The sequence below is a fragment of the Penicillium paradoxum genome (genome assembly GCF_028828445.1).
Source record: "Penicillium paradoxum strain IBT 22861 chromosome Unknown utg000005l_segment0_segment0, whole genome shotgun sequence".
NCBI lineage: Eukaryota > Fungi > Ascomycota > Eurotiomycetes > Eurotiales > Aspergillaceae > Penicillium > Penicillium paradoxum.
In genome coordinates, this window is record NW_026643183.1 from 3,437,072 (window position 1) to 3,459,409 (window position 22,338).

The following is a 22,338-nucleotide window of genomic DNA, read 5'->3' on the forward strand; positions in this document are numbered from 1 at the left end:
ATGGACAGACCGGTCCTTCGCCGCTTGAATTATCGAGAGCTACGAGAAGTTCTTCTCGAAGAAATCCACGACCTAGCGGACGATATGCGATACTGCAATACACTACCTGAGGTCAACAAGGCAGACCATGAACGTCTTGATGCGTATCTTCAGACGCAGAAGGTTGCTCTGTTAGGAAGATTTACCAGGCGCCAGACGTCTACTTGAGATCCTCGCTCCTGGCGATGTATGTGTTCATGATTGGGCGCTAATTCGGTATCTGGGAAACTCCCACAGAATGCAGGCAATGGAATTCTTTCAACAGCGCCTGGTACGCAGTTTCAGCATTTATGGTGTTTGATCTTCTCCTTGGAAGAGAAATAATAACAGAAACGAGTGGGCAAAAGGACCGGAGAAGACCAGGAATTCATACCACCGTACCCTTATCTCCTGCTGACAACTTCCACGTATTTTGATTGACCATTCACTTTAATAAAATGCCAAGTTTAAATGATTAGTTCTTTAGTCGCCAAGATTGATGGCCTTAGTGATTATCACGGATGTTCAACCAGATAACCTAACTTCTGAGGGAAAACAATGGACCATCTACAGGAGATTGGCGCGTCTCGCTAGCCTCAAGAGATAGGGCCGCCATATGATACTTGCGGCCATATAAGATGATTATATAGAGATTGGCCTTTCACATATACACATTTTGCAACGGTCGTGTCGCTTTTCTGATCTTCATAGCAAACATTGCGGTCATTATATTACCAGCAATGCTTAGTGAGTAATTGCAGCTCTACTTCAGTTACGTAGGCATATCCACCCTCTATATGGGAGCTACGTATATTTATAAGTCCAACGTGACTTCTTTCTAACATCCACTCTTCCTCTTTCATCATTCTCGACCCCAACCTCTTCTTACCTCAATCTTGGCTTCTTCTAAAACTCATCATCTTGCACAGGTGATTCTATTTACCTACGTGCCAAGTGATCAGTTCGTGTCTCCCGATCATGGTTTCCATTCAGTTCCTGACCAATCCCGGCTAACATATACACCATAGACTCACGTATCCTCACACATCCCCACAAATGTTTCAAAATCGAGCTACCGGTTCTTCGTCGAGAGAACCATCGAGAGCTCCGTGCATTCCTCATCGGGAGAATCCACGACCTTGCGGATGATACGCAGTACTGCACCATGGTCGCTGGAGTGAGTGAAGGGGATTGCGAATGGCTCCACGCCCAGCTTGAGATCCAGAAGATGGATCTGCTAAGGAAAATATATCAAGTGCCAGATATCCACTTAAGGTACTCACTTCTTACAATCTTTGCTTTCATGGTCCTGTGATTGCTCGGGCACCTAGAGCAGCCACGCGCATCTTGGACGTCTAATATTGTCGCAAGACATATGATGGCACAAGGAGCCCCATTTCCTCCCGTCGCAAGTGGGACGTACACCTCTATCAATAACTATGCCCCTCCAGCTGTTGTCGCACCCACCAACCCTATAAGTGCGTGGTGTCGGCGTTGTGTGGATCGTCTTGGATCTAACCTAGCGTATGGGTGTGTTCCTCCGCCTGGCGCAATCAATATCAACATTCCTCGATGCGACTATTGTGTGACGAAGCGGCAGTCTTATATAATGGTGAGTGCAGTTCCCCGCTCGTGTTAGCGGTTATTGACGTTCCTCAGGTTGATTCTAGGCTCGATAGTCAAGCTAATGCTTGCATCTTAGCGCCTCGTGTCACCCTAGCGCAGAATGCGTCGTTCTCTGCGATTATATAAGGATTTCGAGGTGTACGGAACTCTTTGACTCGGGATATTTGCGCTGGTATGGTTACACCTTTCGGTCCCCCTCGTCCTACGCCCCCTCCGCCTCCGCCGCCTCCGCCGCCCCCCCCCCACCCCTCTCGACGTGGGTTTTATGGATAAGTCGGATTGGGAGTCAGCTACGGGCGCCTCTTCAGCTCGGGCTACGCGTGTGGCGGTAAGGTTATAGGCGTGTCTCGGAGGTTGCTCGTCTAGTATAGGTACATAGTTATCGCGTTACACCGTTGGAGAGTATTGATAGTGTTATTTTTCGTCCTCTTTTTCGGTGATGAACTCCTACGTATCCTTGTCATGCGTCTGCAGTCTCTTTGGGAGGTTTTCCGTCCGCTTCTTGTCTTTGCTGGTGTTCTGGATCCTCCCCTAACTTGCCTGGAGCGTGTGCTGCCATAGCGACTCGAGAGTGATCTGCAGAAGGAAAAGCGAAACGACGAGGAGGTGTAGAAAGAAAAGCTGCAACTCAGAGAGAAATAAGTGAAAAAAGCACAAAGAAACTCATATCATATACGACGATAGGAGATAACGCTCAACGCTCCGAGTCCATCTCTACCTTCCGCCACAAACAAAATTGCTCCCCTTCAGACAGCCAGACACACGTGCTATTTTTAACCTTTCCCTTTCTTGACTGTAAGAGACCGACGCTATCCTCGACTCCCTCCCCTTCACTGCGAGGTCGCAGTCCTTCAAGGAGGGGGAAAATGTTACGACGCTCTGCCAGAGAGTGCCTCACAGGCTGGACCCCGCCTAGTCTTATGACCCAGAACCCGTGATCCAGCAAGGGTATCATAACCCCCCGCCAGAGAGTACGGAGTACATCATAAGGACTGAGTCCTGCCGGGTCAGGTGACCTAGTCCCGTGACCCGCCAGAGGTCATCCCCGAAGAGACTGCCAGGGGAACTTAGCTCTTTAGCGATTAGTTTATGAATACACCAGCACTCTGCTATTCCTTCACTCTAGTTCTACATTACCTGCCAGGACCCGCCAGTACGCCGGTCCTAACATTAAAAGATTAAACATATTCAGTCAAACGCCATCTACTGCACGTAGATATCGGCCGAGGACGACCGACTCTTTGTGAGCCGGCAGATGTAACGGACATGTGACCGTTTGGATCACGTGCGACGCCTCTGGCGTCAGTAGCTAGTGGCAGATAGCTGGATATCATCATCTTTACCTTCCCCTAGCTTCTCATCGCTACATTGCCTGGGAGATTGGCATACAAAGGAATCAACAGGACGACTTCACGGGAGTTTCATACACGATTCTGAAAGTGGCGATATTTGGTATTCTGTCCCCAGAGAAGCACGACTAGGGGGAAGGACAGGAAACAGGGCAGACATACATAAACACGGTCACGGGAGTTTTAATCTAGTTTCCCCTTCGATAAACATCGATTTTACCATTATCTCTTTCCATCAGATCCATTTCTCTCCATTATAAGTCGAACGTCATGAATTCTCAGCCCTCAAAAGTAAATCCAATTTCCCAGTTTCACACACGGTGTCATGCCGCTAGCTGGACGCAATCGTGCACGTCGTTTGAGGTATTCAATTTCAGAATCAGCGTATCTGAACTTGTAGTTGTAGGGATTTTCTGGTCTCATATCGCCCGTGGCAGGCTACTTGATGAGGGTGCCCTGGTTGACGTGTTGAAGAGTGGCAAGCATGCTGCTACTGGGTTGGATGTGCACTATGATGAACCTCGCGTTAGTCCTGGGTTTGCGAGTATGAAGAATGCCGAGATGATGGTGCACAATGTGGGACTATCTATTTATTCGCATATTGGGTTTGAGAGGTTGGGTATGGAAGATATTCGGACATTTCATCTAACTGGCAAGGACATCAGACCTGTGAATGCTCAGTTGGTCGCTCAAGCAGCAGGGTCGACGCTTTGGGGTCATAGGTTTGATGGGCGATATTAATTGCAATTAGGAATGTTCACTAATATGATCAGCCTCTTTTTTACTATGGTCTATCTTTGTCATCTAACTTCTTCCTCGGTCAACTTGTTCGGTCGAATAGCAAGTTGTCAATTTATACCTGTAGCTGGCAGCTTTCGTATTGACTGGTTCGTGGTGCTCATTGCCTTATTACAAACAGGGTTGTGTATCAGATATTTCAAGAAGAAATAATCACCTTGGAATAATCAGGAAGTTTCGTAAAAGTTCATTCTCATTAGACAATAAGTTGGTGAGATAATCGATAGGAATACATAAAAAGAACAAAACATGACGTGTGAGTATCATGGCAATTCAGCCTTATAGGAAATCACCTACTTTATCCATAGTCGACTGCGGCTGTTGAACAGGCGCAGGCGCCACCATAACAGGGCCAGCAGGACCGGGGTAGAACTCCTGAATCGGACCCTCATGCGGACGAACCGCTACCTTCGCACCACAGTTTGTACAGAAATGGTGGCTGTCGTGGCACATTTCGAAGCAATAGGGTATAAAAGCGCAGCAAAGACCGCCGAAAAGACAGCAGCAGGCAGCAGCCATACTGTAGAACAATGTGTTAGCTTCTGGCGAATGGACACACCGCTCAATGTAAAATGCATGTCTGGACTTACGTGGTATCGCTGGTGCTTTCTTTCTGCACTCTGGTCAAGGCTTCGTGGTAGCAGAATCGACACTGGATCCATCGGGGCTCCTCTCCTAGCTGGGCTATTGGGATGACTCTATGAGAGGGTGGAACTTGTTGGCCGATGGGTATGCCTTGTGAGTCGATTTTTGGTACAGTGAAGGCGGGTTCGGGTGCTGAGATTGCGTCTTTGTGGTGACTATGAAAGTTAGCATTGGCCTTGTTCTCATTTCTGTGCTTGCATTTTAGTAGATCAAAGAACGTACTCGTCATATTGTGGTGGAGGTCCAAGTGGAGCATCTGCTGGTATGATTGCCATCGGATCTTCTACTGGTGCTGATCGTGCGGCGGTTGCAGCAGGAGTTGTGGCAGGTTCTGGTGTTGGGACTACTTCAGGTGCTGTAGCCGACGCTGCAAGCCCTGTTGAAACTGTTGCTGGTGTAGTCGCTGTCTCTATTGTGGCCGGAGTGTGGGGAACTGGTTCGGCGGCAGTAGCCGGTGGGTTAACCACGGTTGACTCTTTGGTTGGCTCCATCGCAGGTATATGATTTCCAAGGTTCCGAGGTTAACAAGCACCAATTCAGAGGGCCAATAGATGGGAAAGTGTTCCTTTTAACTGTCGAAGAAAAATAAAATGGGGGCGAGAGTCAAAGCGGGATAGTGGATTCAGGGCAGTATATGAGGCTTAAAACACCAGGAACGGCTCAAGGCGAAGACACAACTGTCCAATGAAGACAGCCGCCTTAGCGGGAGGATTTAGATCTGATGATCTCGTCCAATCAGCAGCCTCTCGCCGAGAATCACATGGTTTGGCCCCCGGGCGTAGGCCCCCTTAACGGTTAGCGAGCTTAGCTTAAAGAAAATTCAAATGCGAAGGATCACTTAGGGACCATCCCTTGGGCTATTAATATAACCATGCATCTTGGCCATGTTTCACTTCTTCGCCTTCACAGGAGATTAGTCGGTTTTGTGTTCTTTGTACTCCGTACATAGCCCCGCCTCCGCGATCTAAATACATAGATCGTGGAGTCCCCCAAACCCGGGGAATGGTGTGTTGGCATGATTCTTGCTAATCCGTATATACGATTAATCAGTGGGCGGTCTACGGAGTAGCCAGACATAAATGATGCCTTAAGACTTCCAGTGCATGCCTACTGCGTAGACCGATTAGAGATAAATATGAGATCAGAGACACATGTAATTGATATCGACTCATCTCACCTGCAGGACTGAATATCAACTCTATCAAATTAGAGATATCTTCATCTTTGATACGACAATTACATTGGCTGAGAGCTTGAAACACCTATTGTTTGATAGTCCGACTTGCCTAAACCCAGGTGAAACCAATGCCCCTTTGAGTCAAACCATGAGATAGATCATTTAGCAGTATCATGCTTACATACCATTATTTCCCTGTCGCAGCCAACAATGGCAATACATCATCCAAGGCAACGCTGGCCATTACCTTATTCCTATCTATCATAAGCCACATAATCCCTACCTTCCCCAACCATCTTCTCTACCCTTTCACCCAGAAACCCTACACTATCAAATCCACCACACCCCCGCCATCGTCCCCAAAATGAACCCAACCGAGCAACTCTCCACCACTACCACGCCGACAGCAGATCCCAATCAGCACATCGTAGTGCAAACAATGCAAGAAATCGCCCTCATCCGCCGCGACATCGACCGCCGCTTCACCATGGCAAACACCACACCCGTTCCCCTCGAAGAATTCGAAGCCCTCTCTAACCACATCTATATCCGGATGGTCCAAGTAGGTTATCGTATCTGCCAGCACCAGAACTTGGTACAGAGATACACCTTGGCCACAGCGTTCGCTCGCTACTTGGGGAAAATCCCTGCGGCTTCTGGGGTTCTGTGACCGGGGTGGAAGACGCCCAGGTGAGATCTCATGCAATTTGCTGAGTATGCATATCTACTACATTGGAGATCGACTTTCTCGGTTCGGTTCTGGTGCGAGTCGTCCGGAAGAAAACTTATTACATGGCAGGATGGATATCTCCTAGCGCAGATAAGTGGATATGATCTTCGTGGACATGTTGGATGAGCTGACGCGATAGGATGACATGGGCGATTTCTCAGCCGCAACTGGGCAAGAGCCTTGGATCTCAAGGATGGATACGGAATAGGTGATGTACGGTTTGTTCGCGGATGCCTTTTCCTGGAAATACCACCAATACCCTTTCGTTATGCCCATTCCCTCAAAGATGTTGCCCTCGCTCCTCGCTAAGTTACGCTTGCCTCTCTTAGAGGAGGTACTACTGTGAGACACCTAAGCGGACACCCCGACTTGCCTCGGCCAACCTGGGGCCATTCTAGCTGTACAGCCGCGGTTAATTGTCCGGCTGAGCAGTAGCGGCCGGATGGTCTCCATATATCCAAGATTGACCTTTCGCAGAGTGAGCTGAAGCCAATCAAGCATCGGAAGCATTTTCAATGACTTGCACTTCCTCCTTACCGTTTAGGCTCCAAGAATCACATATCTTTTGGTATCTAGGGTATCAAATAGCCCTCCCGGAATCCTGTAAATAATAATATAGATACTTGATATTTCATATGGGTATTTGATTCTCGTATGCAAGTAGTATACCACATGCGTACAGCTATACAACCATGGATTGATTCACAGCGAAGGCCCACGAGCATCCGTGCGAGGATACCCAACAGTAGCCAGGACCTGCGTCAAATGCTCCGGGTTCTCCCGCAAAGAATTCCACTCGCCCTCGGCCTTGACCATCAGCGTCGCGGCAAGAATGGTGCCATTCAGCGAGACGACGCCTGGATCGACGATCTCGCGCGCCGTCGCGGTGTCGACTGGAACGAGCGCGGTCTCCTGTTTGCGCGGGCAGATCATCATCGTCGATTCGGTCATCGCCAGGTTGTAGCTTATAGACGCTGGTCCTTTGGGGTGGGGCTCAGTGTCCTGACTCGGAGATTGACCGTGCGTCGCTGCAACGGCGGCCTTGTAGAGGGCTAGATATATGGCATAGATGGTCTCGGGGGAGGGGTTTGGTGGGATCGGGAGTGCGAAATGGGCGAAGGGGAGCCCGGACAGGTGCTGGAACTTGGGTGTTGATGACGGGGAAGGGGAGGTGGGTTGGGAGGCGAGGAGGTCGATCAACGGCTGCCAGGACTCCGAGCCGGGTTGGCGCATTGCTTCGACGGGGAGGAATTGGAGATGGCGGTGTGGTTGGCTTGCGCCGCTGTCGTCGCCGGAATTGAAGAAGGCGAAGAGGCTCTTCGGAGAGCTGGCCGATCGTGACCCATCGCTGTTGGTGTTCCAGGCTTTCAGACACTCGTATGTAGCTTCCAGATCTGTCTGCTCGAGGATATCCGTCTGCGCTTGCCAGTCCTTTGTCACAAGGAGGAAGTGGTTCGGGATGACTGGGAACTTGTTGAGGATGAGGTTGTAGGCGGGGTTCCCGGCTGGGAACTGGGCGATCAGCAGTTCTGGAGATGGATTCTCGAAGGGATCGATCTTTGGTGTCTTTGGGCCATTGTCGGGTTTCAGGTTTGAGGGTTTCTTCGCGAGGGCCGGGCAGTAACGGAGTTGGTACTGGACTCGCAGGTTAGACCCGCGGTCGGAGATTTGGAGTCACTCACCGATATCCCTGCGGCATTGATGATGGACATATGAGTCGAGGAGAAGACGAGATGGCCGGCATCTTTGGCAGCAGTAAAGCGTCTTGCCACCAGCGCAGGCAGTGTTTCCGAAAGACCGAGTTGCATGGTGAAAGGTGAATGGAGTAACACGGGGAAGAGGGCAGAACATGGGGAGGTGGAGATGGGCGGGGATTGGCCCGCGTCTGTCTGGCTCCTCAGAGATGCTCAGAGATGCTACTCTACACTTTTTACTTGGCGAAATCAATGGAAAATGAATGTTTTTGTATTCGAAAACCCTCATTTTGAGTATTCAATTAATACCAGCGTCCTGGTAGATCCCGTCCGGCGGGATCGATCCTCAGCCACAAGAGCAGGGAGATGGAAAAGACAAAGGAAAAAAAAAACATCATTTGAAACACATAGGTATCATCCATAATCCGTATTCAGACAAATCGCTCGTCAAGACGCCGCTGCTATCCGGAAAACATGAGACAAAGAAAATAAAGATGAAAAGGCCTCCAGAAATGGGGGGGAAAGAGTAAGGGAGAGAAAGGAAAATCGTTCAAGCCATTAATTCATTGATCGAAATCTCATCGTCGTGCGATTGGCACAATTCCGGCAATAGCATCGCTGGCTGGCCCATAATGTGAGGCAAAGGACCGTTCAACCAAGGCCCACGCTCGTCCTCGCTGGCGTTCAAGACACCTTCAGCGCGCTTCAGGGTCTCAACATCTAGGTCGGTAACGTATGCGTCGCGGTTGGTGCCATCACCTGCACCGCCGGGGAGTCTCAGACGGACCTCGAACTCGTTGTTCAGCATCATCTCGTCTTTCCACAGGCGGCGCTGGCCATCGAAGACGCAGAGCACGCGCTTCTTGGTCTTCATGGTGCTGCTGGGGCAGCCCCAGGACTGGGGGTAGTTGCCACGGTTGTTGCGGCGACGGGTCGCGACGGTACGAGGTGCTTTGGAGTTTTTGGAGATGGCATTGCCAGAGCCGAGGATGGGGCGGGAGGCAGGAACGCCCTTGGAAAATTTGGATTTGGTCTTCAGACCGCGCCAGTGGGAGGGATCGAGGGAATCATCTTCGTCTTGGTCTTCGTAATCATCAAATTGATCGACGGGACCGGCCACGTCGTGTAGTTGGTGCCTCTCCATGGTCTTTTGAACCTCCTCGTCCGAGGCAACCTCGGCCAAACGCTGCTGGTTGATTGCTTCCGAGGGCTCTTCTTGTTGCACAACGCGGAGGACACAGTCATCCAGATGCTCATAGAAGTCCTGTGCGTTGCTGAAGGTGGCTGAGCAAGTTGAGCACTTGCCGGTTGCGTCAGGGCTGTAGTTGCCGCCCTTCTTAGGCGCGCCGGGGCTGCGCTTTCGGCAGTTCGGTGGTGTTTGTTCCACGCCGTGGACGGATGTGAGGTGTCGCTTGAAGACGTCCGCGCGGTTGAAGCTCTTCTCTGCGGGGGAGCCGGATCCTGGGCAGAAGCCGCACACCATGGTTCCTTTGTAGTGGGTCAGGGTGTGGCGGTTCTTGTCGTATTTGCGGGCGAAACCCTTGATGTGGTACTCGCAAGTCAGAATTGGACATTTTTCTGGCCGTTCTGACTGGTGAGTCAACATGTGAGCTTTCAAATCTTTGAACGCGCGGCCACAATCGGGGTGGGGACAGCGCCCTTTTTCTTTGATTTCTTCGTCTGGTTCGATGCTGCTCAGTGCTGGACTGTGTTGCGAGCGCCGGGAGTGAATTGAGGAGATAGATGATCGTCGATCATAGATTGAAACTGGGCGGGAATGAGGGTGGTGAGGGATTGCGAGAGGAGACTGCCCAACGTGCTGTGCTGGGTGTGAGCGTGGCGAAGGGTGGTGCTCTACAATGTCATTGTAAGGAAGGGGTGATGCGGCAGGAGAGTGGGGGAAGTAGTTTGGTGGCATATTTGAGTAGGATGAAGTTGGTTGTTCGGGATATGCGATAGTCGGGGTAATGCTGGAGCTTTGCTGCGCCGGTTGGATCAACGAAGGATCTGGTGTGCATGGTTAGTATGACCGACAGCTTCTCTGATTGAGATCAAAACATACCAACAAACGAGTCAGGAAACTTCTCCTGGTAGATCATGTCTACCTCTGCTGTGTTTGCCATGTACTCTTGAGGGAAAAGGTCACTCATTACCGCCACCGGCAGACCCAGTCCATGGTTTGTGTTTACCCAATTCTCCTGGAACGCATGAGCGGTTCCAGAGTATGGAGACCCCATGGCAGAGGAGGATGCACTAGCAATTGACGGGCCCGATGCAGAAGAGCTGACAGGAATACAAGGCTCGGCGCAGTGGGAGTTGGGAACCGAAGGGGGTGTGGCGGGCATAGAAGAGAAATAGGTAGACTTTTGGAGGTCTGCGCCCTCGAACATCTGGGTATTGTAGTAGGAATTGCAAGCACGGGACATATCGTGGCTCTGAGCGTAGTGGGGGAGGTTTTCCACGGGGAAAGAGAACATGGAAGGATCCATAGCCATGGGATCGAAATATGAAGGTTGCTTAGACCTGGCAGCTTCGACGGCCATCATCTTCGATTGGGAATGGAAGGGAAAGAGAGTAAAATCAGGATGGGATTCAAATGTCGTCATTTCCTTCACTGGCAATTGCACTGCGCGACAATGATACTAGACAGAGAAAGCTGATCAGTACGTGCTGTCGCCGAGGGTCACGGCACATGGACATACCGGCGATAAGGTTTCTGGATGAGATCGCGGGCCGCTCGGCTAACCAAAGATGCCAACCACGAAAAAGAGATAACGTGTGCAATTGACTGTCAAGAAAGGCCTTCATGCAAGGAGTTATAGTATGATATTGCAAGACAGGGAAGTCACGTTCACAAGTGCGGGTAGCGAAGGATGTGATCGATAGTGAAGCAAGAGTCGAGGGAGAGCGATTCAATCAAGCTTACTTCCGAGACAATCAAAGACGAGAGTTGTCCTGGAACGTGAGACGAGGCAATGATTTAGAGTCATGAAAGACTGGGGGGAGGGAGGAAGGGATATTATAGATGTAGAAGAGAAAGAGGTATTGCTAAATGGTGACGATGGGCCCGCCCTACGGGTTATAGTCTTGTGTCTAGAATTATATTTTTATTTAATTTTATTTCAAAAAGAAAACTAGAAAAATAGTAATAACAAAAATCAAAATAGAATTAAATTAAAAATGGAATATTAGGAAAATCGTGAAAAAGCAAATAATCAGAAAGTAATAAAACCAGATGACCATTACATACCGTATTTTTGGCACGAACCGAACGTGTCGGGGGCTGTGAACAGGGACAGGGAAACTTGGCACTCATGCAGACAAATTCGGGACCCTCATTTATTCGGGCTATTATGATTTATGTATCTGCACATTGGATTCCTCGGACAAGGATCTTCGAGTATTCTCTGGATACTACCTCAACATAATTATCGAGTAATCATTGTGGATTGACATTATTGTGCCTTTCCTTGCGTGCTCCGTACAGAGTACCCAGCATCAGCATCTACTCCGTAGGGGACTTGAACGTGGAATGATTTACGTACGAATGTTTATCACGCTGCATATAGGGAGTATACACGGTATTTTTCAAGCCATCAGCACAGCCTTTATCAGGCGCCCAGTATCTGTCCTCCCGTCAATAGCCTACTACGGAGTACATATTACCTATTTCTGGGTTCTGACAGCTCTACCTTGGTCTACTTTGGGCCCGCTCTGCCCTATAAGGTACCAGATCCGAACACTTTATCCCAGCATTATCTCCGATGGAAAGAAGTATTGGTTTTCTGGAGTACCTGCATCAAGGCGATAGATCGTCCATCGTGCTCATCGGAAACAAAATTGATCAAGCACACCCATTTACATCAAAAGCAATTATGGTACAAAGTCACTAGTCCACCTGTTGCATGCTTTGCAACCCCTGTACATTGTACTACGACGTACAACGTGGGGGTTTTTTTCTGTACATCTACGGAGTACGGAGTACAGAGATCAGGAGAAGCCTCCTGTCAGATAGTCAACCGTTCCACGAAAATGAAACCATGTCATTAGTCATTCCTCCGTCGTTAGTGGAAATTACCTCTCTCATCTTCGATATGCTGTCATCGGCAAGTCCGTTGTTTATAGTAGGGGCTCTCTGATGTGGGCTTGGCGCCATGCCTTTTATCCCCAGAAAGACCAATTTAGGCTTGTCACCTCCCCCATTGGGAAGCACCCGCAAAATCGGGGTTTTGATTACCGGGGAGATGCATATAATTATGAACTAGCTTACAAAGGCATAAACCACAACACTGAACACTTTTAGGAAGGCTATACGGAATACTAGTCAGAAATGGTCTATCCCATCGACGACGTAGTCACGGTCCGCCTAACCGCCCAGTCTCTTCTTTGCACTAATTCATGTTAGGGGAGGAGTGGATCAGAGATCAACCTGACCCGAGGCCATGGTACCTCAGTGAGTCGGTGTCATTTTTTGGTGAGAAATAGGAGCAGAAAGAGGAAGGCACAAAAGACAACACAAGGGGTGAGAGAAAAAAAAAAAAGACAAGTTACCATAACACCCAAAATTACCATACACAAATCGGAATCCCATGAGTTCGGTCGATCCTTGACGGGAGCCCCCATCCACTTAGTATTCGGCAGACCAACCGCGTGCACGGAGGTATGATTGGCCAAGTACCACAGCCCAATGGAAACGAAATGAGAGACTCCGCCGTTCTTCCAATCAGATCTCTGAAGGGGCCTGTGAGGGCTCGATGGGCGTTCCTTAGGGCGGTCGACTCAGTGGGTTCGTGTGTGTTTTGCACACCATTCCCTCTTCGTACTCGTGACAGGCGATCATTACAGCATGTTATGTCTGTGTTTTTTTTTTCCTGATGGTCCTCGGAGTTGTCCTGCGCTGCCGTGCAAGAGCCGCATACTTTCGACTTTCGGTTATCACGATTCGGCCTGGTTCTGTTGGTTGCCTTTTTTTTTTACAGCATTCCCATGCATGTAGGGAATTTGGGAACGCGAGTCCCCTCTCTTTCATGTGTCTTGCGACCGACGATTTGCCAGATCATGTTGATATGTTTGTTATACATCAATTCTTGTGCTTCATGGTCCCTCGGAGTTACATATCCGATTAAAAAAGCAAACGGTGGATCCCGGAATTGGACAGATGTCAAACCAATTTTTTTTCCCGGATGTGCCGCGTAAACTGACATTTCTCAATTTTCTACGGAGTACGGAGAAGTCTCAGATTTGATCGGAGATTCGCTAGTTTGGTTCCTACTTGCCCCGTACTCCATAGCTTGTCGATGAAGATTTCTATCTGATACACAGATTTACACACAGACTTACACACAGACCAATTCATTAATTGTCTGGAAACTACTCCGTAGCACTCTGACGCTTTCTTCCCCATTGACCATATTAGTCTAGACTATCTACACTAATTACGCCATATAGCCCTAGCCGGTGCAGGGGGGTTAGCAGAGCTGTCAATCGGAGTGACCGATTTAGAGGGCCCCCCCAAAGATAATTAGCGCCACGTCTGTCTGCCACAGACCCCGTCTGCTCCAATCATAAGCGAATGAAGGCGCTCCTCGAATTCCCACCAGGGCAATGGTTGGATTCTGCCGTGTCAAGAGGCTAGTTCCCGCCCAAAATTGAGGCGCAGTTGCATAAATTACGCTGGGAGTTCGTATCTGTCGGCGATCCCGGTGCTAGAGGCCCGTGGAATCCAACGTGGAACTGTCTATTCCCACCCAGGTTAAACCCCTTTATGTATGCACAGTCTAAACTCAAGGTTTTGTCAAAACCGGGGGAATGAAGTCATTTCCCGTTGGGTTTGACCGATTGTTGTGCCCTTGTTTTGCGGGTGTGAGACCCTTGGCCTAGTCGAACTGGCGGTCGGGCATCAGGCCATTTGGCCTTACGCCCAGGTTTTTTGCGCGAAATACGGAGTCGAGCATCCCTACCCGGGTGTTTATTCTCCTGAATTACTATAGGTCCCATTCCGGCCCGTTGATCCTGATTTACCCTACATGTGATGGATGATTTTGTCTGGGCCGTTTGATCCTCAACGTCCACGTCCACGTCAAACGTAAACCCAAAATATGAAACGACATCCTACTCCTTCCCAAGCGCATTAACCAGTGAGCACCCAGAAACGTCCATGGATCAGATTGTCGGTCGTTCCCACGTGTGATAGAGAAACCCAGGTCAATCCAATCGTTTCACGGCATCGATGTCCCGTTTTGGCCCCGTAGTATTGATATTTCCTGTCCCACTCGATTACACTCGATTACAGCAATCCACCCTCGAAGCCAAGGAGATGAAATCTGACATTCCAGACTCTTCTTTTCCGCAAAGGAGAATTAGAGTAGCTCCACTCCAGCCGTGATGAGGGCTGAGAGACGGGTGTTTGACCGTTTACAGATGCCATGGTTCTCACGGGCAAAGCAAAACGCGATAACTCAGGGGACTGCTTACTGTCAGGCCCACCGTAATTTAATTGCCAACGGCGCAATTATGAGCCTCTTAATTAGTGTCCATGCTACCGCTCCGTAGTCGGCGGATAGGCGGGTAGGAAGTACCTAATACGTCCTCCGCTCCGGATGAGAAAGGATGGCCGTGAAGTCAGATAGGGAAAAACTGAATCCATGTGGGTATATCGGGCAGGAGTACGATGAGTGAAACGAATGTAACCATAGATTCAAGCACTTGGATTGAAAGCGCAAATTGACCACACCACTTCCTGGTCCGGTATTCTCTGCGAGGTCGTTCGTGCTCAGATCACCCTGGGGCCATGAATTCCCCAGAGTGGCAAATACCTAGGGCTCTGGATTTCCCCGGTTTCTTTGGTAATTTCCCCATGAAAACCACCACAAAATATCTACGCAAGCCAGCAGGTAAGACATACCTAGATTCTATATCAGTTTTCCCTTACAGATCTACTCGCCAACCGCCGATCCCAACCGTCGAGCCTCGTTTGCTATTCGTGGCAGTCGATACCACAGCCGCCCTAAGCCCTACGGGAGCAGGCAAGAGGGGCCAGAACAAGGTTTAATCCTTGTCACCCGCGTGTTTCTAAAAACAGAAGAAAGAGATGAAACAACCGAATCAACGTCGGATGTCGAATGTCGAATGTCGATGAACTTCTACTTCCAGTAGACTTCGAGCTACCTCCCGGATGGCGCAGGTTTCTACGAACACGGGATAACGATACACGGCAAGAAAGACTAATTAAGGTATGTAGTTATTCGGATCCACACGGTTACATCTCTCCAATGGTGGCCAAAGTGGTCGGCGAAGCCATGGTTCATGGATCTCCTAAGTCCCCGCTGATTGAGAGAGTCGCACGAACTTTGGGCCTGCCGACCACTTTACACTGCCTGTTTGGTCCTTCCTCCTTGAGTCTAGAGTGTTATTATATTGCTCTCATCCCAAGTCGTTTCAGACGCCGAATCTGGGCCGTGTGTGGGGTCAAGCTTATTTTGGCCCCCATGAACCCCATCGGGGCTTCGGCCGGCATGGGGGAGATTGCAACACAGGACACACCCTTCGCAGGGATTTGGCTGGTTGGGTACAGCTTGTTGCGTCAATTGCGGTGTCTGAATGGTCTGTACAAAACACAACAGACCCATTCGGCAGACAACATGGTTCGCGACGATCAGATATGGCCATCCTTGCTGATCATCGTGGCTATTTCTAGTGCACAGGAACTAATATTTGCGCATTTTAACGAATACCAATCATTGGAGCTGCCAAGCACTAACTCCACACCACTGCAATTGGTTAATACATTGTACTATCCGCCTGGATCTCAAAGGCTCTCGAGCGTTGCTGCAAGAAGCTGTCTTCGGTTCCTTGCGTCTCTCAACCACACGCTTCAAAACATAACAATTTCCTAGAGACTTTCTACAGGCCCAATCCATGCTCAAACAAAATAGTCTTTCAGGGTAACACCAGTCGATCCTCTAAGGTTGCACAACAAAAGTCCGCAACTATACGCTGCGAGAACGAACCTACAACAATATATCCCTGGACAGAGTTCAACCAAATGATCTAATTCTGCATTCATTTTGATCCCGCAAATTGATTCCAAACGTGGAAAGACCTCCGATGAAAGTTTTTTAAAGTACAACGGTAAGTACTCCTCAGAAAGCAGAGTAATCTAACGGCACTTCCGACGATCTCAAGCCCTGGGCCTTCCGAATGGCTCATCGGAGTCCGAAGGACGGAAGCGAAGCAAGCGACACAATCCTTCGAGCCCGACAGTACTCCGCAGGCGGCTGGAGGAAATCTCTTCAGAGCCACCCTGTCACCCTCCCCGGGCGCAAGTTGCGGTCACATCGACTAACCACTTCCTCCCCGGGGCTGTAGAGTGTCATGGGAACACTAAAGTCCTCCGAGGGTCCAATTCACTATCTGATCGACCACTCACAATCCCTCCGCGGGAACTGCCCCTGAGCCGGGTGGAGTTGTCGCAGTGGATGCGAGGCATGAGCCTCAAGTCTTCGCTGGCACTGTTCTGCGTTGTTCAGTTGCTGGTCGAATAGGGAAGCGGGGCCGCTCGCGAGACTCGTACAGATAGTCGGTTGGGGGCTTGGCGGGCGGGTGGTTTTGTCTCTTTCGGACAGTGCGGTGCTACACTATGACTCCGTCCAATTTGAGGGCATCGGCAAATATCTCCTTTCGGTTTGATTGGGCCCGCGACGGGCGGAAATAAAGACGGGTGGAGCGTGTCCACGCTCTCCACCCTGACTCGGTGGATAGAGCTCACGTGGCAGCTGACAGGACAGGGAGTTCCGACTAAGGGCGACTAGTTTGTTTATCAAGTGCCATAGGGGAGATATGGGTCGGGGCGTGAAATTCTATCCCCGCTAAGTGAATCGTTCACCCTAGGGCGAGATTCTCTCCAAGTCTGGGCTTAGTGTAGAAACTAGTTGCACTACGGAGTGATTGCAACATGACCGATCAAGGCGATCCACGGCCGATAGCGGTCCTCCGTACTCTGTATTTGTTTCCCGTGGGAAAACTATTGGGCCAAGGCCTACTCCGTATTTCCGGGCGCTATCTGCTCCGGCGATCCTGAGTCGGACTGGGCCAATGAAAAAGAAGGCCTTGGACTGGATACAACTTCGGTACGGAGTACGGACTACCTACTGTCGAGATCCCTGTCAGGGGGTGAAATAACTCCTGAAGTTGACGAATGAGAATTTCAGGCCTGTTAATCTACGGCCAGTTATAGTGTTTCTGCATGCAAATCATACCTCTGATCCTTGATCTAGTGATCTGTCGCTGCTAAGATTATCTCCTTCCTATCTGATGCTAACCTCTCTAATATCACCCCTGCAAATCCGACGCTCTGGTCTCCTTGGGCATCACATGCCCAAGCCTTGTATATGACAACTTCGGAGGGGATGCTCCGTACACGGAGTACTCCGTGTACAATCTCGCCTACTTCATTTATACATCTTCCTGTAAAATATCAACACCCGGGTGTGTTAAACCACTCTCCGTAATAGGTAGGTAGCGTAACAGGGATCTCCCCGCGTGCCCTTCCCCCCCCCTTCCCCTCCCATATGCACTCTAAAAGTTCTGTCCCTCAATCTGGCCTATTGATCGCATTTACGAGTAGGGAGAGGTAAGCCGCTGTGCAATGAGCGCGGTCCGATCCCCTCGCGGCCCCATGTGGTTGGGATAAGATGATCAGTCTACAGAGGATGTGCAATTACCACATAGAGTTTGAGCAAGCGGCAGATACGAACAAAACAATGCATGTACGGAGCAGGGAGTACAGAGTATACGTTGCTTGTCTTGAGAAATAGAAATATACGACCCACCTGTTCCTATCAGCACATCGCGATGCTCTCGCAAATCAAGGTTAAATGCGGGTGAGACAGGGATGGTGATCATTCAAACCCAATAACCGCAGCGCCTGAGTCGATACGGAGTACGGAGTATACAGGACGGCTTTTCTGCTCGCCACGAGATCGATTTGTCGGGTGCATTCCTCGCTTCGTCGCTCCTCTTTTCTAACTTGGTATGACCACCAATGGTCTCGTACGGGCCCGAGACACGACACCCGGGCTTTTGGATCTACGTATTCATGACTGTGACCGGGGTCTTCACACCCTCCCGCGAGGGGTAGAACACATCCAATCACTCGCTTATCCGCCTGCCACCGACGACACGATCGATGCGAGATTGACTTTGGGAAAGGGGGCCAAGCTCTTGAGGTGAGTCAGTTACCCGCCGTCTCAATCAAGTTCCCGATTCGGTGCCTGGACTCTCCGGGTTCGGGGGCATCATGAGTAGATCAAACGGGTCTGGATGCTCGTTTCTTTTGCCTATGCAGGTGCAAGAGCCAGATTTGTTGTCTCCAATAGGCCTTGTGCAGCTTTTCGCCCGGGTACAGAGTACTGCTCTGCGGCAATGTGGTGTGCAATACCCCATCTGGTTGCCTAGTCCCCACTTCATTGGGATATACGGTCTCGAATGGGTGGCTTCTTTGGATTGGAGCTGGATCTAATCGCCTGATAGTATCTGGGTGATGTACAACAGGCAATCGAAAAGGCAAAGGCCGGGAGATCTGTATCGATCACCCAATACTCCGTAGACTAGACCGCGTTACACTGTCTCACCCGTCGCGAGATATATTTCGAGGTGTGTCGGCCGTGTCCGAGTGTATTCCGTACGTAGATGGATAGCACGCCGTATCGAGTATACTCTGTATCCAGGCGCATCAGGGACCACCCTGAGGTGATATTCCTTGCATGTCAGACATGTGCTGAGGTGCTGGTAATCATTCGACATCACATACACTATAGACGAATAACATGGCCACCCAGCGAAGCTCGCGAAGCCGAGGCACACCCACCTCCAATCAGCACCGTGCCTTGACGAAAAAACCAAAGAGAGAAGATGGCTCTCGCACATGCACGAGTCTATGCATCCATCCAATTAATTTGCGATCGACGCCCAAGGATCTCGGGAAGTAGATTGCAGATTGCATCCTCAAGAGCCGGAAGCCAACCCAAATGCCCCGATCGGATTCATTGAATGCACGATTTCGATCAATCACTTTGAATGTCCTCTTGGCACGCCGATCCCGAACAAGACCGTGAAGGTATCGTGCAGTATAGAAAAAAAAAAAACCATGCAGACAGGGCACTAGCCACTGAAAATCCGAAATCTGTCGCGTGAGAGAAGACTCCACGTAAAAAAAAACAGTGGATCATCTCCACTTGACTAGGCACAGTATTGTTTTTTCTTTTGCTTCTTACAGTACTCCGTACTGAGTCTTTACACATACAGTACAAAGCTGTGCCACAAAAGAAGCAAGAAAAAAACCCCCAAACGATCCACTGATTATATCTCCCCCACCTCACTAGCCACTATTCCCATTCTTCCTGGCCTATGGGCGAACGCCCTCACTCCCCCGAGATGACGCAACGAAATTCTCGATGGCCCAGCTCCACTCATTGAGGCGGTGTCACGATAGTCTCTTTTACCGGGTTTCCGAGAATGACGTTGAGTGACACGGCATAGCCCTGTCAAGCATCCCGCTTTTTCCCAGTCCTGATTCGACCGTGGGGCGAGTCGGGCGCTCCGATGCACTGGCTTTGGGAAACTGACTAGTTTGATCTCGGCTTTTTGGGGATCTGCGTTGCTGGACAACAGGGTTGGGATTTGGTGATCTCATTGGTCAAAGCACGCAAGGGAAAATTCAACCGGTGTGGTAGGACGGATTTCCATAGTCGGGGATCTGGTGCGAGGCTCAGACTTTGATTCGCAAATCCCGAGCGTATAGGATTTCGACGTGATTAGGTTCTATAGTCTGGTGGAGGGTGCAGATGCAGATGCATCGAGGGTGGTGATGCAGGGTCTGGTGGTTTGCTTCCTGGGAGAACGGCCTATGTACCTCTATACTCTGCCAGGCACACTCCTATGGTATCTCTGGGATGGAAATGTGGCGTATATCGAGTGGGCAGGTAGGTTTTGGTCTAGCATAGTGCGTGAGGCGTGGTTTGTGGGGGATCTTCTAAAGTTGAGCTCGGTCCGCTTCTTATGTCGGCTTCGTATAGGATAGTGTACAGGCATCGCCCATGCTCGTCTGGCTCGTGATAACTCGGATTAGGGATGGATCTGGATCAACAGTGCCTGAGTGATCCAGCCATAGCGGAGTGTTCGATGTTCTCTTTGGCCGTGTGTCGAGTCGGGGACCCGATTTGGTGTCCCGATGTGGACAGGATAGGTTTCGCTTCACGCAGCCACAACACCACTTGCTGAGAGTTGGTGAAGACATCCCTGGAACAGATGCGCGTTCAGTGACAAGGTTGACTTCTAGAATACCTTCCATGCAACTCTAGATACATACCTTATGAGCCTAACCAGCGAAAAAAAGAAAACACATTAGAATCCACCGGGGTATATCATGAAACACCAACCCGGCCTCCCAGGGGACGACCATGTAGAAGATGCACCAAATACCGCAAATTCTCCGCAGACCCGTAGGAAGTGTGTGGCGAGATGTGTTGCCGTCATAACCAACACGAGACTTCCCATTTAGTCGTGGTCCACGGTCTGCGATCTAAGTGTCGCTTAGAACCTGGCTTTTGGTGTTGATGCTGTGTAACGAGCGAACCAAAATGGGATAAGTTGAGATTCCGAGTACGATCCAGGCCTATTAGAAACCTGATATTAGCTGCCAACGAATGAATTCCTGGAATCTGGCGGGTTGGTTAGCGTTTGGAGCCATATTTGTCCGGTATATGTCTCAAATAAGCACAACAACCTCACATCTCCCGAATCAACCCACCAACATCGTACGATACACAAGATACGAACATGCACAACCGCATGAAACATAAGCCAAAAAACACATAATATCAGAACCCCCCACTCCAAGTTGAAACACACCTGTAGCACAGAAACCCACCTCAACCCAAATCCAATGTAAGGAAACACCAAAGCAAAACCCCGAACCCCCAATTAGCACCATTGCTAAACGTTCCCAATTTCTGATACGATGACACGAGGGATTTGACTTCCCAGACTCAAACGTAGATTCCCGCTGAGTGAAGCTTACTTCCCCAAACCGTCCATGTTAACCGAATACCCAAACAATACCAGCCCACCCAACAATCATATCTCAACAACCGGTTACGCAGAACCCTCGCGTGCTTGTGTCTCTGTAGCCATATGCAAGATCGGTTCCCGATACCCTGGGCCACACGGAGCAAAGCGTTCGGGTACTTTGCACGGACACATGGGTTGTACCCGAGTAACTCCGGATGGGAGGAGGTATGTACGGAGTCCTCCGTACCTCAGATACCTTGATAGCAAAAAAAGCCCAGATCCCAACATCCCGAAAGGGATAGCCTAAAGCCCAAGCTCTCATTCCTTGTTTCTTGTTCACCCTTGGTACGGGGTGTTTATACCGCGCAACGCGAGTCTAGACCCAGAGCTCAAGGTTCCGGTATCGTATCATACAAGGAGAAAAACTGGCTCGCCTGTTTATTCTCGATTTGGCGGATTTGTCATTGCTGTGCGACGTGTATGTGTACACGTGAGCTTTCGAGGCATCCCCGGTCGAGATGCGTAGGCCCGTTTTGGGGGAGTATGGATATCCCTAACTCGGCTGGTTTGCTCCGAGCGGGTGTGGTGCGTATAGATGGGGTGCAGATATGTTGTATGTTTTGGCATGCGTGGTGTTTACTTGTATTTCTGGTTTGGGTATGTGCGTCTTTTCGCGACTTACATGTACGTGATATGTACATGCATGGGTGTACATAGGGTGTATGTCCCGGGACTATACGCCCCGGACAGGGCCGAAGAGGGAGAGGTGTCAAAGAAGGGGTTGCACGACAGATTTGATTTGGGAGGTGATGGTGCGTGGGCTGGACGGATTGGGAAGGGGGGAGGGTCTGTGGGGGTTGTGGTTTTTGATCGTATGATCGGGCTCGAGGGTTGGAGCACTTTGTTGATGGTTTACGGAAAGGGGGCGATGAGAATGGGGGAGGATTGGGTTTGGATTTGGATTCGGGCGGGAAGAAAGGGAGTGGCTTGCCTGGCTGATACTCTATGGGACTTCTTGATGATTGATAATGATGTTGATTATTTCAACGTTTAGATCTACTGCTATTTGATTCGTCAAGTAGATTGATCCCGAAAGAAACTCCCATCATAGCATTGGGTATCGAGGGTACACTAGGTATATACAGATGGGTAAACATAGACAGTAGACAATAGACTGAATAAAAGATCATGAAAGAAAAATCATAAAAGTCACAGCCCTCAAAGCTAGCTCAT

General features: G+C 49.8%; 5 protein-coding genes across 5 annotated transcripts; 2 read left to right on the forward strand and 3 right to left on the reverse strand.

The window, feature by feature from the left end:
* On the forward strand, window positions 1-207 carry N7457_006238 (uncharacterized protein; the record flags this gene model as incomplete). Its single annotated transcript, XM_057177282.1, has 1 exon — window positions 1-207. The coding sequence occupies one exon, from the start codon at window positions 1-3 to the stop codon at window positions 205-207; it is 207 nt and encodes a 68-aa protein (XP_057031584.1).
* Window positions 208-4,088: 3,881 nt separating this feature from the next.
* On the reverse strand, window positions 4,089-4,927 carry N7457_006239 (LITAF-like zinc ribbon domain-containing protein; the record flags this gene model as incomplete). The annotated part of the gene is made up of 3 exons (XM_057177283.1): window positions 4,089-4,311; window positions 4,382-4,591; window positions 4,659-4,927. Coding segments are annotated over 3 exons (702 nt in total), but the record flags the coding sequence as incomplete, so codon positions are not given.
* A 1,050-nt stretch (window positions 4,928-5,977) lies between these two features.
* Window positions 5,978-6,283, forward strand: N7457_006240 (uncharacterized protein; the record flags this gene model as incomplete). Its single annotated transcript, XM_057177284.1, has 1 exon — window positions 5,978-6,283. One exon carries the CDS (start codon window positions 5,978-5,980, stop codon window positions 6,281-6,283), a length of 306 nt encoding a protein of 101 aa, XP_057031586.1.
* Window positions 6,284-7,045: 762 nt separating this feature from the next.
* On the reverse strand, window positions 7,046-8,151 carry N7457_006241 (uncharacterized protein; the record flags this gene model as incomplete). Its single annotated transcript, XM_057177285.1, has 2 exons — window positions 7,046-7,978; window positions 8,026-8,151. 2 exons carry the CDS (start codon window positions 8,149-8,151, stop codon window positions 7,046-7,048), a joined length of 1,059 nt encoding a protein of 352 aa, XP_057031587.1.
* Window positions 8,152-8,587: 436 nt separating this feature from the next.
* Window positions 8,588-10,643, reverse strand: zfpA (uncharacterized protein; the record flags this gene model as incomplete). Its single annotated transcript, XM_057177286.1, has 2 exons — window positions 8,588-10,044; window positions 10,100-10,643. The coding sequence occupies 2 exons, from the start codon at window positions 10,641-10,643 to the stop codon at window positions 8,588-8,590; spliced, it is 2,001 nt and encodes a 666-aa protein (XP_057031588.1).
* Between the last annotated feature and the right edge of the window lie 11,695 nt (window positions 10,644-22,338).